Source organism: Pollicipes pollicipes, unplaced genomic scaffold (assembly GCF_011947565.3).
Source record: "Pollicipes pollicipes isolate AB1234 unplaced genomic scaffold, Ppol_2.1 Scaffold_5724;HRSCAF=6776_pilon_pilon_pilon, whole genome shotgun sequence".
NCBI classification, from domain to species: domain Eukaryota; kingdom Metazoa; phylum Arthropoda; class Thecostraca; order Pollicipedomorpha; family Pollicipedidae; genus Pollicipes; species Pollicipes pollicipes.
The window spans coordinates 526,126-540,195 of NW_023596746.1; the positions used below are offsets into that span (position 1 = coordinate 526,126).

General features: G+C 48.7%; 1 protein-coding gene across 1 annotated transcript; it reads right to left on the minus strand.

The window, feature by feature from the left end:
• Positions 1-5,252: 5,252 nt before the first annotated feature.
• On the minus strand, positions 5,253-12,567 carry LOC119102265 (putative indole-3-acetic acid-amido synthetase GH3.10). The gene is made up of 4 exons (XM_037225634.1): positions 12,436-12,567; positions 6,154-7,349; positions 5,648-5,870; positions 5,253-5,387 (listed from the first exon to the last, which is right to left on the minus strand). Exons 1-4 carry the CDS (start codon positions 12,565-12,567, stop codon positions 5,253-5,255), a joined length of 1,686 nt encoding a protein of 561 aa, XP_037081529.1.
• Positions 12,568-14,070: the final 1,503 nt, after the last annotated feature.

Sequence of the window (14,070 nt, forward strand, 5' to 3'; positions counted from 1 at the left end):
ATAGTAGTTACCGGGCAAGCGAAAGCGTGCCCAAATTAGAGAACCTACTGGTGCGAGATAGTAAAGCCCATTGAATCGACGGGCGCATCCGAGTGCAGCCGGCAGTGTGCCCTTCCATGGCGGACGTCAAATCATTAACTCTCTCGTCTGAAATCCTCTAGTGGATGAAATTATTACGAACGGCTTGCATAGGTGGCCTTTGGATCCGTGCAGTTACTAAGCACGGCCTGCTCCGCATACCCTGAACTCACCTCCCAGGGTTCATCGGATAATTTTTCCACCGCTCTTTCCCAAGGCAAAACTGCAGGGCATTTTCATTGTCGCACAATACTGCGGCACGGCCTCCCCGCGAATAGGCTAGACTACCAGCTTGTTTAGTTTTATCTACTCAATGTTTGTTCGTGCCGAAATACTGTATATTGATCTTTTTTGGTTCTGACATTTCCATCATGGGACTTAACAAATTCCCTATTTGTACTTTTAAATGTTTCCCAATATTTTACCAGTGACAACATCTCCCTTTCGGTGTCGCCCCGATTTGACTTGAACACCTCTCGACTTTTTCATGTATGAACTGAGTTAGTTTGACGTTTCTCCCGCCCGACTTTATTCCCTCTTGGCTCTTATCCCGTTCCACTTTTTGTCCTTTGAATGACCCGATTATATTTTTATTCCAGTCAACTGCTCCCCCTTTTAACTTTTGTCTCTTGACTGCTTTCCAATTTGACACCCAACGCTGTCATTTTTTGTTGATTTTGACTAACCTTGTTTGACCCTTTTTCGTTTGACTTTTTCCATTTGGTTTTCTTTCACTTGAACTTTTGTATAAAACCCTTGGATGTTGGCTTCGTGTATTTGTACGGTAATTTTGGACGTTTGACATTCTCTCTCGTTTTTCTGCAGTATGACCATCCAGGTCAATGCTTGTCGGGATGGAGACCTCTCGCACGCTAGATTTTGACTTCATGTATTTTTGGATCGCTTATGCGCAATGGTTTGGGAACTTGTGGGTGATTTAGGATTTTGGGTCCTTTTGTGTAAATTCTAACCCTGAAAGGTAGCCACTGTCACAAAACAGAGCATAAAGTCGTGACTAATTTAGCGAGGAAAACATCTGGACAAAATTTCGGGCGGAAATGATGGAACTGATTTTCTGGAAACACAACTACTTACCGCATCACTCACGGTTACTATCCTTTCCATGACTACACTTGTATCAGGCAGTTCAAATCCCTTGCGTCATATCCTCCCAAAATTTAGGACAAGTCCTCCCCCTCTCCCCCCCCCCCCCAACCCCTCCGAACGTACTCGCACACTGAAGAGCTACTACGTGAAATTCGCGGTTCTTTTCCAGCGCGATGTATTCAATCCACCAGCGCTTTTTCTCACAGCTGATGGGCTCGCTAAAAGATATTGACCGGAGCATCAGCCGGTGCCTGACGTCACAACTAACGTGCATTTTTCGTCACGTGGCTGACGTAGGCAGAACACATGGTCATACTGGTGCTGACAAACGTGCTGTCGGTAGACCGAACGTAGTCTGTAGAGGTTGCAGTGAAATAAGCACACTACTACCCTTCTTTCTACGTGAAATTTTTCAACACCCATCTTTCAAATGCTTTCAAACCGCAATACACCTTCAAAAAGCTGGGGCTGGCGCTGGCGATCGAGCTCACTCAACGTTGCGCTTGCTTCTATCATTATGTACTTTTCTTTATTTAGTTCCGTAGGGATGACCATTTGCGCAGCTTTCTTCGCATTTGAATCATTTTTCGCAACCCTTATGGCTCTCAAATTGTCGTAGAAGTAGTACACATTCTGCCTTTACAGTCCAGCCGCATTGCGCACACCTGTTGATCTGGAATTAACCCTTATTTTGTCCCAATGCACGTACCATAGTTTCAGTTCGAATGCCGGTCAACGTGACCCTACCATCTCAACAAAATCAAAATCAAATCAGTCAATTAAAATCCATCTCGACAGCACCATCTCACAAAAACTCACCGGCGACGAGCGCTGCTGGGACGGACCAGACGTCCCAAATCTCGCAGCCATATGGTGTGAACGCCTTCTGCGCCAGAGACGAGTGTAAAGCTGGTGCAGAGAACCGGTTAATCACTTTATTTACATCGCCCGCGGTCGCAATTGCGGTGAGCCGTTCCACAACGGCTTATGGAACCACATTGTCCCTTTTGACTGCTGTTGGTTTGGAGAAAATCGGATGAACGATTGTAAAGGTTAGAGGCTGTTGCATGAACAGCGGCTAAGTAAAGTTGTCCTTCAATGGCTGCGGTGACTTTCAAGCGGCTGCAGCGACCACAGAGCAGTGGCGCATTTCGTGACGTCATAGCATATCTGGGGCATCGTACCATTGCGTGATGCCAGATAAAATGCTCGATACTGACTGGCGTGACCGCAGTGACTGCAGCAAGCGCAGGCCCCACTGAAATCTGCTGGCGTTCGCTGTGGCGACTCTGCCGTGCATGCGCATGAAGCCTTTGCGAGAGCTGAACTCCGCTAACAAGGTCGTGCAATCAGGGGTCGATCCCGGATTTCGTGACGGGAGGGACCACACTTTACTGAGGGGCCCCACTCCCTTACGAAAAGTGACCCATTTTGGGCCGCTTCATTTAGATGCTTTCCACTTTTCCGCCACTTCATTTTGTGATCGGGAAGCTATCTTCCTCCGCGGATGTTGCCCTGCACGCTGTCGTCGTCGTCACTGGGCCTGTACAGCACACTTCGCTGCTAAGAACTGTATGGCGTTGCCTGTCTCCGGTTTCCAAGACGCGCAACTTAACCTTTACACCACTGGTATCCCCTCCACGACGGAAATGTGTATGTCTATAGGCAAGCTATGTAGATATGCAGATCGTTTGCTTTCAGTTTTCCTGCAGCGATTGTTGGATTCTGCTATTCTGAGCGACGTTTTCATAGAAGATAGGGATTTGATGTTAGCTCATAAAAACTATCGAAATCCAGCAGCTCGCTCCGGTGGCCATGGGTGACATGGCCCATAATTATTTGTTACTTTGCTTGCAAGTGCAGATGAACACATTTTGGTGCCCAATCGACCTGCAATGCGAAAGCATGAGAAATGTAGGATATCCATGGCAAGGAGACAAGAAGTCAAGCAGCCGCCTTAATTGGGGGCTGAGTTGCTGGCTTCTTTCTTTCTTTTTTTTACCTATCCACAAACATAATGTATTTTTTTACGATCCGTTTGCCTCTAAGCATATCTAAGTTTCGACTGGAGTGGAAGCAGACATGGACATACAGGTTCGAGCAGCGTTTTGGAAAGGAAGCTTTGATGAACTATACATTTTTTATGATGATAAACTGCCTGCAATATACTCTTACAAGACTGGGGAGGAGGGGAGCGAAGCTTAAGAATCGGGAGTCGCGACCGCTCCTCGGAACTGCGATACTTGAGGTAACGTACCCGCCACAATTTGTTAGAATTCGATAGTGGTACTCTGTTGACCATGCTTGTGCTAGGACCAAGCTTAGCTGCCAGGTCAGGCGCCTCCCCGACGAAGAACGAAGTCAGCTGTTTGCGACGTGCGGTAGGCGATGCAGTTTGTTGTTCGCCACTTATGCCTTGGTTTTTGTGAACAGCTGTTTTCACGGGTCGGCAGACGAAACGGGAAAGTGTTTCCCAATAGGCGAGCGCGTGACATTTCGCACGGATGATTGGAGAGCTGTCCGCGGTGGTGTGAGCGTCCGGGGGGATTGCGTGGAGGTGTGCGATGTTTGGTTGACCAAAAAGGCGGTTTTGAATAGAGGGCTAGGGGCAGAAGAGTATCCAGATTTTCTGGGAATGGAAACCCGGAACGGGTTGAGAGCCATGATGGTAAATACCAGCAATGCTAACTAGCGAGGCACTGGACTTGTGGAAAATACAAAACTAATTGACTGTAAATTTTAAAAGTCTTGCCTTTTATTCAAAACCATATTTATGTCACTAGTAGGCATTGACCTAAGCTCCAGTCAGTCACGCCCAATCTATTAAAGGGATTATCCCAGGCTTTTTTTATAATTATCACTACCATAAGGTACGACCCGATTTGATCGGTGACACCAATTTTTTTCGAAATCATTCTAAATAGCTCCGGATCAGCCGTTTGAACAGAAAAATCCTTGGTTTCCATGCTCACCACCATAAAGCGATACTTATAATGTGCTCTCCTTTTTCCAAGGCGTGTGTGTGTGTGTGTGTGTGTGTGTGTGTGTGTGTGTGTGTGTGTGTGTGTGTGTGTGTGTGTGTGTGTGTGTGTGTGTGTGTGTGTGTGTGTGTGTGTGTGTGTGTGTGTGTGTGTGTACGCGTGTGTGTTTGCAAGTGTGTTTTATAGTAACAACTGCTTAATGCTTATAATACTAACATCTATATATATATATATATATATATATATATATATATATATATATATATATATATATATATACATAAATATATATGTATATATATATATACATAAATATATATGTATATATATATATATATATATATATATATATCTATCTATATATATATATATGCAAATCTATGCATACCAAAATAACTTAACATAACGGCATGTGTAATCCTTGTAATTTTCCTCGCTTTTTTAATGTGTGTGTGTGTTTTGTAGCGTTTGAGATTTATCTAATGGTCAAAATGTTTGAGTAACTATTGCTAAGAACGCTTGAAGCACTCGCTGTACGGAAAGATACATGCAAGCATGGGGCTACGTTCCACGAATTCGACAGCACGTACACTATGGCTTTGACTTCTCCCCTCTGGCGTTTGCAATGGTAGAGCTTTTTAATGCGCACCTTTGCTTTGGGGTGTAAACGTGTTACATAGCTTATAGTAACGCACTGGTCCAAGCTTCCACCAATGCACTTTTTTGCACAAGGCCTTTCTCGCCCACTGAGCCAGTGGCAAATATTCATTTGTTCTGACGTCATTCATAGCAGTAATGGTGCTATTTTTGGAACCCGCAGGCCCGCAATATGTGGGTTTAAAACGACCCAAAAGTGGTACCTGTGCAGGATAGTAGATGCCGTATCTACAGTCGGTAACCGCTTAACACAGTCCCCAACAGGTTCTCCACGTCGCCATGACGACGGTAGCCGCGACAACGCCGTCAACGAAGGCAGTCGAGGTGCTGCTGAGGATTAAAAAAAAACACCTAGACTTGCGATCCGTTGTTGTTCTCGTCCTGGTGCGTCATCCTCCATGCGCACATGACATCACTCGCGAGCTTCACTCAGAGGTGACACTTGAGGAGCCACTCGGCCGCCTGCGCGGTTCTCACCACGCGGGGCATCTTGAACTGGGTGGGACTGGCGGTCGTGGTTGCCAGCAAGTGGTCCCGGAAGCGGCGGAACGCGCCCGCCGGCAGCTGACGGACGACAACCGGACATACGCGCTCCCTCCACCGACTGTCGTCGTAGATCACGTGCCGCCGTCGCAGCGTCGCGTCCACCTGGGGAAAGGTGTGATGTTTTTTATTCTAGCGGACGGACAAAACTGAAGGCAGTACCAATCCTCAATCATGCATTTCAGGGATCCAGTTATGATCAAACAATCGGTGAGCATTCGGTGGCATGGCTAAAACGTCCTTCAACGGCCTGCTCAGCTCCGCTGGCTGCGTGGTCTCACTAGTTTGGTCTGTTCGTCAGACAGCAGCGGTCCGTCCAGCTCCAAAAACAGATGGAAGTGGGGAGCCAGCTGATGCTTGGAGAGCGGCAGCAGCTGACTGGGAGCGACCGTATAGTCCACGAGTTGCACGTCCGCTGGCCAGAGGGCAAGCGCATCCTCCAGCGCCTCGAAGAATACCTTCTCCGATACCATCTCGTCGCCCGCGTTCAGTATGTACCCAGCGCTGCAGATGAAATAAGGGTGGCAGCGTGTGACCTTGAAAAGTTGGCAGCTGACCATATTGTTTTCTACAATTAGGAACCCAACAATAAAGGAAAAACCAAGCCATTTTGCTACCTTAATTATAACGTAAAAAGCGGGTTAAGGGAAACAATTTGTACTTCATACAAGAGCTGTACCTTGGAATAATATGTTTGATTGAAACCTGCCAGCTGATGCTTTAAACATGCGCTTGAAGACGGAACCCACGAGCCTCTCGCAAAAACGCACGCACGCACACCACTTACCGATATAATATTTCCACCTGTGGTGTCCGGTTGAAGTACCCGACAAAGCGGACAACGTCTCCGAGTCTGTACCGACACAGACCACCCCTGGTAGTGACAAGCAGCTCGTACTCGCCGCCTTCCTGCAGCTGGTCGGCCAGCAGCGGCTCCTGCCGACCGATCTCCGCCAGTTCCTGGATCCGGTCGCCCACCACCGGCAGGAACTCGAAGAACGCCGCTTTAGGCACAAGGGTGTAGACGGGTCGCTCGGGGCGCCGGAAGTCTGTGATGGCGGCCACGAGGCCGAGCTCTGAGCAGCCGTACACCTGCGCGATCACCGGCACGCTGCCAGCATACAGCGCCATCTCACGGTGGTACGCTGCGTTCGTCAGCCCGGCGAACGCGCCCATAACGAACTGCAGCTCCGGCGAGAGACGCGGCAGAAGGCCGGTCGGTCCCCCTGCAAACGCGCGCTGTACTTCGTCGGCGCACACAGGCAGCGGCTTCAGCTGGGTCTCGAGCTGCGCACGTACGGCGGCAGGGATGGCGAGATCGTCCTTCAGCCGACCACGGCGGATGTCGGCCACTAGGTCCGCCTGCTGCTCATGCATCCGCTTGGTCAGGCTCACCACGCTGTAGAGGAAGATTGAGTTGATACATCTGAGGTCTCGGTCGCGCAGTCCAAACAGCGCGTGCACGTACAGCGACTCGGACTCGCCCTCGATACCAAGAGCGACCACCGGGGTGCTGAGGCGGTCGATAGGACCGACCGCCTTGGCCAGGAGGGCGCTCAAGCCCGCCTGTCTGTGGCCGGACGCCGTGATGGGATCCTGTGCCGGCGGCTCTGCCACCTTCACGAGCATCTCCCGCTGCAGGCTCCACGGTGCCACGTCGCGCCAGAGCGCCAGGTGCGTCGGGCTGAACATCCAGCCGCGAACAGCGCGCTCCGCCTCCGCCGCCGTTAGAGGGAACCGCTTGTGGACGCCCATTTTCCCGGACGTCGTTGTGAACATCTCTATGCTCTCGCCGTCGCCCAGCAGCGCCGAGGTCTCGCCGTCGGCCACGCGGTCGATGTAGGCCTTCACGTCATCGTACTCGGTGACCGGCCGCGAGCGGCGGAAGGACTCCACGTCGAGCGAGGAGGCGAGCTGGTGCTCGCGGCCATAAGCGGTGTTCTGGTGACCGCGGACGATGCTGATCAGCAGTGCTGCCTGAACCTGCAGCGCATACACAGGACACCATTACAAACGTCGGCGCAAAACCGGGCTGCTGTTGCTGTTGTAGTTATAGGTCTAATATGATGGGAAGGAGCATGAACAGAATGAAAACAGTAATCTTTGTGTAGATCTACCGCAGCTTATGGATGAAGAAAGTCGCTTTCTCACGCTTATGTGCGTGGGCGTGTGTACCATTAGCTAATGTCACTATCGGTGGAAATGATGTCCGGTTGATGTGATTTAAAGATAAAATCGTTTTCATGACGGATAACTGAATATGTTTTGTTCCTTGTATCGTAATGAAACAACCTTCACGAGCTTTTTATATTCTAAATACCTCGCAGATACCTCGTAGGGTATCTATAAAGGCGTTATGTGCTGACAAAAGGGTGGTTTGTTGGTTACAAGCAAACGCATTCTTGTGCGATAGTTACGTCAGATTTCTTCCGACCGAATTTTTCCGAACCCTTTTTAAAGAATCGGCGATGTGTGTGACGCCCACGCAGCAAAGAATATTCCTATGCCCTGGCTGCGTTCCCGTTGATCGGTGCGCGTTACTAACAGAGAGTACTCAGAGAGCAGGCCGAGCGCGACTCTCGGTGACCGCGCTTACTGGCGTGAGTATCTCTCTGCCTGGGCTTTGGGGTACCTCTACCGGCGCCCGGGGCACCCTCCCTCACGGTGGTTGTTGGCCCACTCAGACTGAGGAACACACCTGGGTGTTCCTCTACCTACGTGTATCATCACCCCCCCCCCCCCTCCCCCACCCCCACCTCAACCCACCCTCCCCACCTGGAATTGGCAGCACCTCTGCCGGGGTTCGGACCGTACGTTTGGGAGCACGTTCGGGGCACGCACAGTTTAACCCCGGGCTCCCAGCCTATCTGTACACTTGGTGTTTTTCCTCCCCATCTCGGCTTGAGGCAGTTTCTTACATGTGTTTATTCCACCGCCCCCCCAAGTCATAGGCGTCTCCTAATCACCTAGTGCTCGGGGCCCATCCTTCCTAGAAACTCCGCCCTCATTAACGTGTGGGCCCGACAGTGAAATGTCCAGGCGGCGGCAGCACCGCAGGTAAGCCACCCCTCCCCCCGCGCGATCATCGCAGCCACGTTTGCGACATGTCCCCGACGCGAGCCGCGCTGAGCTGGTGCATGCTGCACGAGCCGGTTTCCGCACCGGCGAGGCGGAAGCGCCTGGTCGTAACACGTCGCCTGCGCCGCTCCCAGCCAAGCCGGGTCTCCTCACCGCAAGCCACCTCCCCTACGACAGCACCATGGTCGTGCCGGACTACCCTAACAAGCGCATGGGCGCGTCGGGATGCACGTGTGCGCACTGCGTGACTGGAGGCGATTGCACGACGCGGCGCCGTCTTTGATCATCGATGTGCCGAGGCTTCAGTGCCCTTCGTGTAGCACGAAAGGGACAAGATAATTTCCGCAATCTTGATTCGCGTCGGCGCGCGTCGTTTGCTCTTGTTCAGGTTACTTTACTGATGTGCTGTTGGAGATCGGTGATTGGCATGTGTGTTTATTTCTTTTTTATGCTATTAAAGCTGTAATGTAAGCTTCATTCGCGATGCCGTTTTTGTGAGCAGTAGTGATATGTAGGACTGTGGGCAGGGTAAACGGAATCAGCTGTTTCCATTTTTCGTGATTCTAGTGTAAGGGATCGCTTCCTGACTGTACCCAAGGCTACAAGAGAAGGCTTCGCAGATGTGACGTCACCATAGGGCTTAAATTCGGTAGTTCGTAGTATGGTTTTTGGTTAATATTACGCAAAGGTCGGTAGATACTAGTAACATGGTTACAAACGGAGATTTCATCAATGAACTGGGGAGCAATCCTTTTCTACATCTTTATTTCATCATTCTGCGAATAGACGTTGGACGTTTTGCGTTTAAACCCGTCCAAAGACAAATCAATACTACGATCTACTTCCAAAAATAGATCCTACCAAAGAACGTTTTCTAGGTCTAGTAGCCGTGCCACATTCGTCATAGTTGACGTGACTGAACATTTATATGTATCGCCTGTTTGTAAAATGGATATTTATTGGTGAATGAATGGATATCATGCGTTGTCTTTACATGAATTTAGAACTGGGCAAAAATTGTTCATTTATCGTCGTACTGCAGTACCTATATGGAGTGAAATGTGAAAATGAGATAATGTGAGGTCAGGTGCCAAAAATTTCGTTCCTGCTTAACTGTGATCTCCCTAGTCGATGGTTAACTTGCATATACATAAAGTCGGATGGGTTAGGTGAAAAAGGTACGCAGGGAAAAATACCCCGACTGCCTTTGATTGATTTAGATGACTGCCTCAAGATTGTTTCCTAGCTGAGATATGGGCCACCACTCTTCGAATGGTAGAAATTGCAAAAGTTGCCAGAAATCGTCCCATTTTACAGGAAACTATGCTATCTTGAACTGAAATGACGCGCTCTGCATTTACCGTCTGCCGGGGTTCATCCCTCACTGCCCCATTAGGGCAGGCCGGCCCTACATTCACCCTGGCAACGCCCCTCCTAAAGCCACGGAATGTGTATTCCAATTTCTCAATGTGCGTCCCAGTGTGCTGCAAGTCCGTCTGGGCCGCCGTTTCTCCTTTTCACCCTATGTTGTTGCTGTATGTTGTGCCATTTTACGCAGACTGTGTCTAAACACTTCCGGCTACAGTTCTTTGGGATAAATCACTGATACCCCATCCTACCCCATCTACCGTCGCTACCGTCGGGCTACCCCATCTCTCCGTTGGGTGCAGTCCGGAACCGGATTTCAGCAATAATTTTGTAGCTGTGGTGCAAACCAACGCCATTTCCCAGCGGAAAATGCTTCATTGAATGTGCTAGGCCGAAAAAAACGATTTATCTAAACGTTCATATGTAAGCCGGCCTGCAAAGAGCAGCGTTTTCACGCCGAGGTAACGTTGGTGCCATATGTCTTTGTCCCATGATGACGTCACGGCGTCGCCTAGGCAGAATGCAGTGATGTGGGGGCTTGGCCGTGTCTGCCATATTTTGCTTCCAAGCAAGCTGTGTACTTATTTGAGATGACACTGGAACTTTTCTAAGAGTACCAAACCACAAGAAAATCATTTCAGGCATTGCCTGCCTGGAATCACTGGGTTTTGGTCAAAAGCTTTTAGGTCTAGGTCACTTTCATTTGCGCTCCTGATGCTAAACTTAAAATGGAAGAAGTTGGCTGGTTTGGACATGGTTTTGTTACTTAGAAATAACATCGCATGTAGAGCTGATGCAGTTGTGACAGTTATGATATGTGGTAATGGTAGTTACGTACAAATTGGACCAGTACTTCAGATGCTTGCTGCATTTTACTATCCCAGCATTCTCTTTTTGCTCATATGCATGGCGGAAGCCAGAAGCGCATTAAAGAAGTTGAAGTCAAAATTACAGGGGCAGACCCACCAAAGTGTGTGAAATGACACTCCTAATGAATTATGACGCTATGTTTAAGTGATGTTGCTCCCATTAGTGCACATAGACTGATGTATTCAGCGTGAAAATGCTGTCAGGCTTCCGTTTGACTTGTTTTGTTTTTGGTCCGTTATAGTACAAGAAAATATAAATCTGTTTGATAAAATCTCAACATGACATTAAAGACAACGTTCAACATTTGAAGGCTATTGAAGCAAACATCAGATATGATGAAATACGGTCACTCGCAACTTCACATGCACTGTTAAATGGAAAAGACTGCCCTTGACAACACAATTCTCCATGAATAATTCCAGGGACTCGATACGCTCCTCAATGCGTCATTGTTTGATCACGTCAAGGTACCCTGCACAATATTGATTGGGCACGGATTGACGGCCGTTTTGTCTGGAAACCGTGCTCATGAACGCCAGATACGAAGGATTCGACAATTATCCTTTTTGACCTTGATGACCGCATGGGCAATGGAATGGCAGAGTTGGATGACGTCATGATGACGTAGTGGCTCCCTGAGTGACCTTGTAATATTCTCCCCTAATTATTCTGCGCATATTCGTAGCGTGTAGCTCAGAAACTAGCTACATTTATATCCTAAGAAGGTGAGGGTTGTGAACTGCACCGAATGATCTCCAAGATGGCTATTTCAGTTCAACACCCCATAAAATGCACGTCACCCCTTCTAACTAAAACTAATGTTTACTATTCAGGTCTGTCTGAGATTCCTGCCGTGATAGAATTAATCAGTTGCCTATAGTTTGACAAGTGTCACGTGATAAATTAAAAAACGCGCATGATTTTTTTCCCTCTTACATCACCTGAACGTTAACGTTAAAAGTGGTAATGGAGTATTCCACAGTCATACGGGTTTCTGAAATAAAATAGCCCTCTTGCAGACCTTTCTTTGTTGTTCACAATCCTGCCCTTCTTGAGACCTAAGCCCTTTAGTTTCTGAGCTAGATGCCTGCGAAGATGCTGAAAGGTATATTGGGGAGAGTATTTCAAATATTCCAATTCACGACGTCGTAATGACATCATTGAAAATCCGCCAGTCCACAAGTCGCGCGAGGGCCGAGGCCAAGGTAATATAATTGTCGAGACGTTCATATCTGACATTCGTGAGCGAAATGTCCAGATATAACGGTCGTCAATTAGCTCTCATTCAATGTTGTGCGAGGTGCGATGACGCCATCAAATATTGTGCATTGACTAGCATATTTACTAAACGGAGAGTTTTGCTGTCTATAACGACTTTGCCTGCTAAAAAGCACACCAATGACTATATGTGATGTTTCATCGAAATGTTTCAAGGAAGCGTCATATCTGATGCTTCCTTGATGCTTGCTTGCTTTTGAATTTTCAAATGTGAAATATTCCCATTAAGGGTACGTGGACAAACGTGCAAGCGCAAGGTGAGAAGAAGCTTGTGAAACATCCGAACATGGTTTCAAATAAATGAAAATCCATGTTGAAAACCGGCATGACGAGTTCTCACCCACTCCTCTACCCCCACCCACTGGTAAAAATCCAGTGCTGTGCCCCTGAGTTAATATGCTTTCCAGCAGTTCTATCGCCCAAGTAAGCTTACTACCTACTAAATGGTCCAATCGCGCATGCTGCCATGGCTCACCTTTTGGAAGTTCCGAGTGTCCGCCAGAAACTGACGGTACGCCCAGTGTATTTGCAGTGAGCGGATGACCTTGAGCGCATACAGCCTGAGGGCCTGCGGCCAGGTCAGATCGGCGGAGCAGCCGCGCCGCATGACATCGGCGACAGCAGCCAGCAGCACCAGCAGCGAGGGTGCCGAAAGGGAAGGGGTTCAACGTTGTTTAGTTGACTGTCGACACAGCACCGCTCTGGTGCGTGTCAGCTGCGGCCTCCGAGGTGTGTCATCGAGCATATTCAAAACCTGGCCTGCAGTCATGAATCCATCAGCAATCATGTGCCCGTTAATGACTCGAAGACATTCACGCTAACAGGCTCATCAGCTTTCCACGGCTGGGCCTCACGTTTTTACCTGCGCGGTAGACTGTATGGAGTGACTGATAATGCCCAATCTTCCTTCTGTCTTTGACGAAGCTTGAGCCACAAATTGATCCTGTAGGATTTTGGTGTCTGGAGGACCTGATAATGACTACTTTTCCCCCTTCCATTAAACAGCTACTTCATGCTACACTTCTGTTCAGGTGAGGAAACAAGTCAATGAAGACGGTGACTGACCCCTGGTGTAGGCATATACTTCGACACGTTGCATTTTCCGCACCGTCTGTTCAGGATCCGTGAAGCTTCCCGGTGCTGCGTGGGACAGCGGGCAAGCTGGCCGAGGCCAGGGACTTCCCCTCTGAAGCAAACCAGACCATCACGACGAAAAGGAGCTCGGGAGGTTAATGCACACGTGCTTAAACCTGCGTCTGGCCGCCCCGCAACAGCAGCAGAAGTTTGTGTGTTCATGGAACGATTTCTGGGTGGCAAGCGACGATGTTTTGTCGCTTTCCTCTGGCATATATATATATATATATATATATATATATATATATATATATATATATATATATATAGGAGGACGGTTTACGAGGTCACGCGCTCGGTAACGCAAATGACACACCTTGCTGAGGCGGTACGGCGTTTTGTATTTGGTCGCTTACTACATCATCTAACTTATTGTAATGCCAAACTTAAAAGGAATGTCTCATATTCGAATGCATAAAACCAAACACCAGATATGATGGCGAGAGCTCAGTTATAGATATTGGCATACTTGTGAGTGAAAAAACTGTTGTACACAACAAAATGTCTCTATGAAATAAATGTTGTCCAATACTGCATTTTGCGCCACACAACACTTACTTGTGGTTCTTCAATCTCCCTAGAGGTGGCAGCACGAGCCAAAAGTGTTCGCGGAGCCAGATACCATTATGTGCTCGTGTGCTGGTCTTTTCTCGGGGTGTTCTTGCATATTTATCCGTGAGTTTAATATGTTTACTTGTATTCACAAACTCGGTTATAACGTTGCTCTTAAGTTCTTCGATCACAAGTATTATATGCTTTTTCCAGCTTCGGCCCTCTTATCCTCTCTCTCTAGCTTCGTTCGGCTTCCTCGCGACGCCGCGCTTGTCCGGGGCAGGCTGTATGCGTCAGCCACGGGTGGCCGAGAGGCCTCTGGAAGGTGACCCCGACCGGGTGCCCAAAGCACACACCGTAGCGGGACAGCTACGCGGACCAAGGCTCGGCGGTTGACCCCCCAGACGTATGTGGTCCTGTCCAA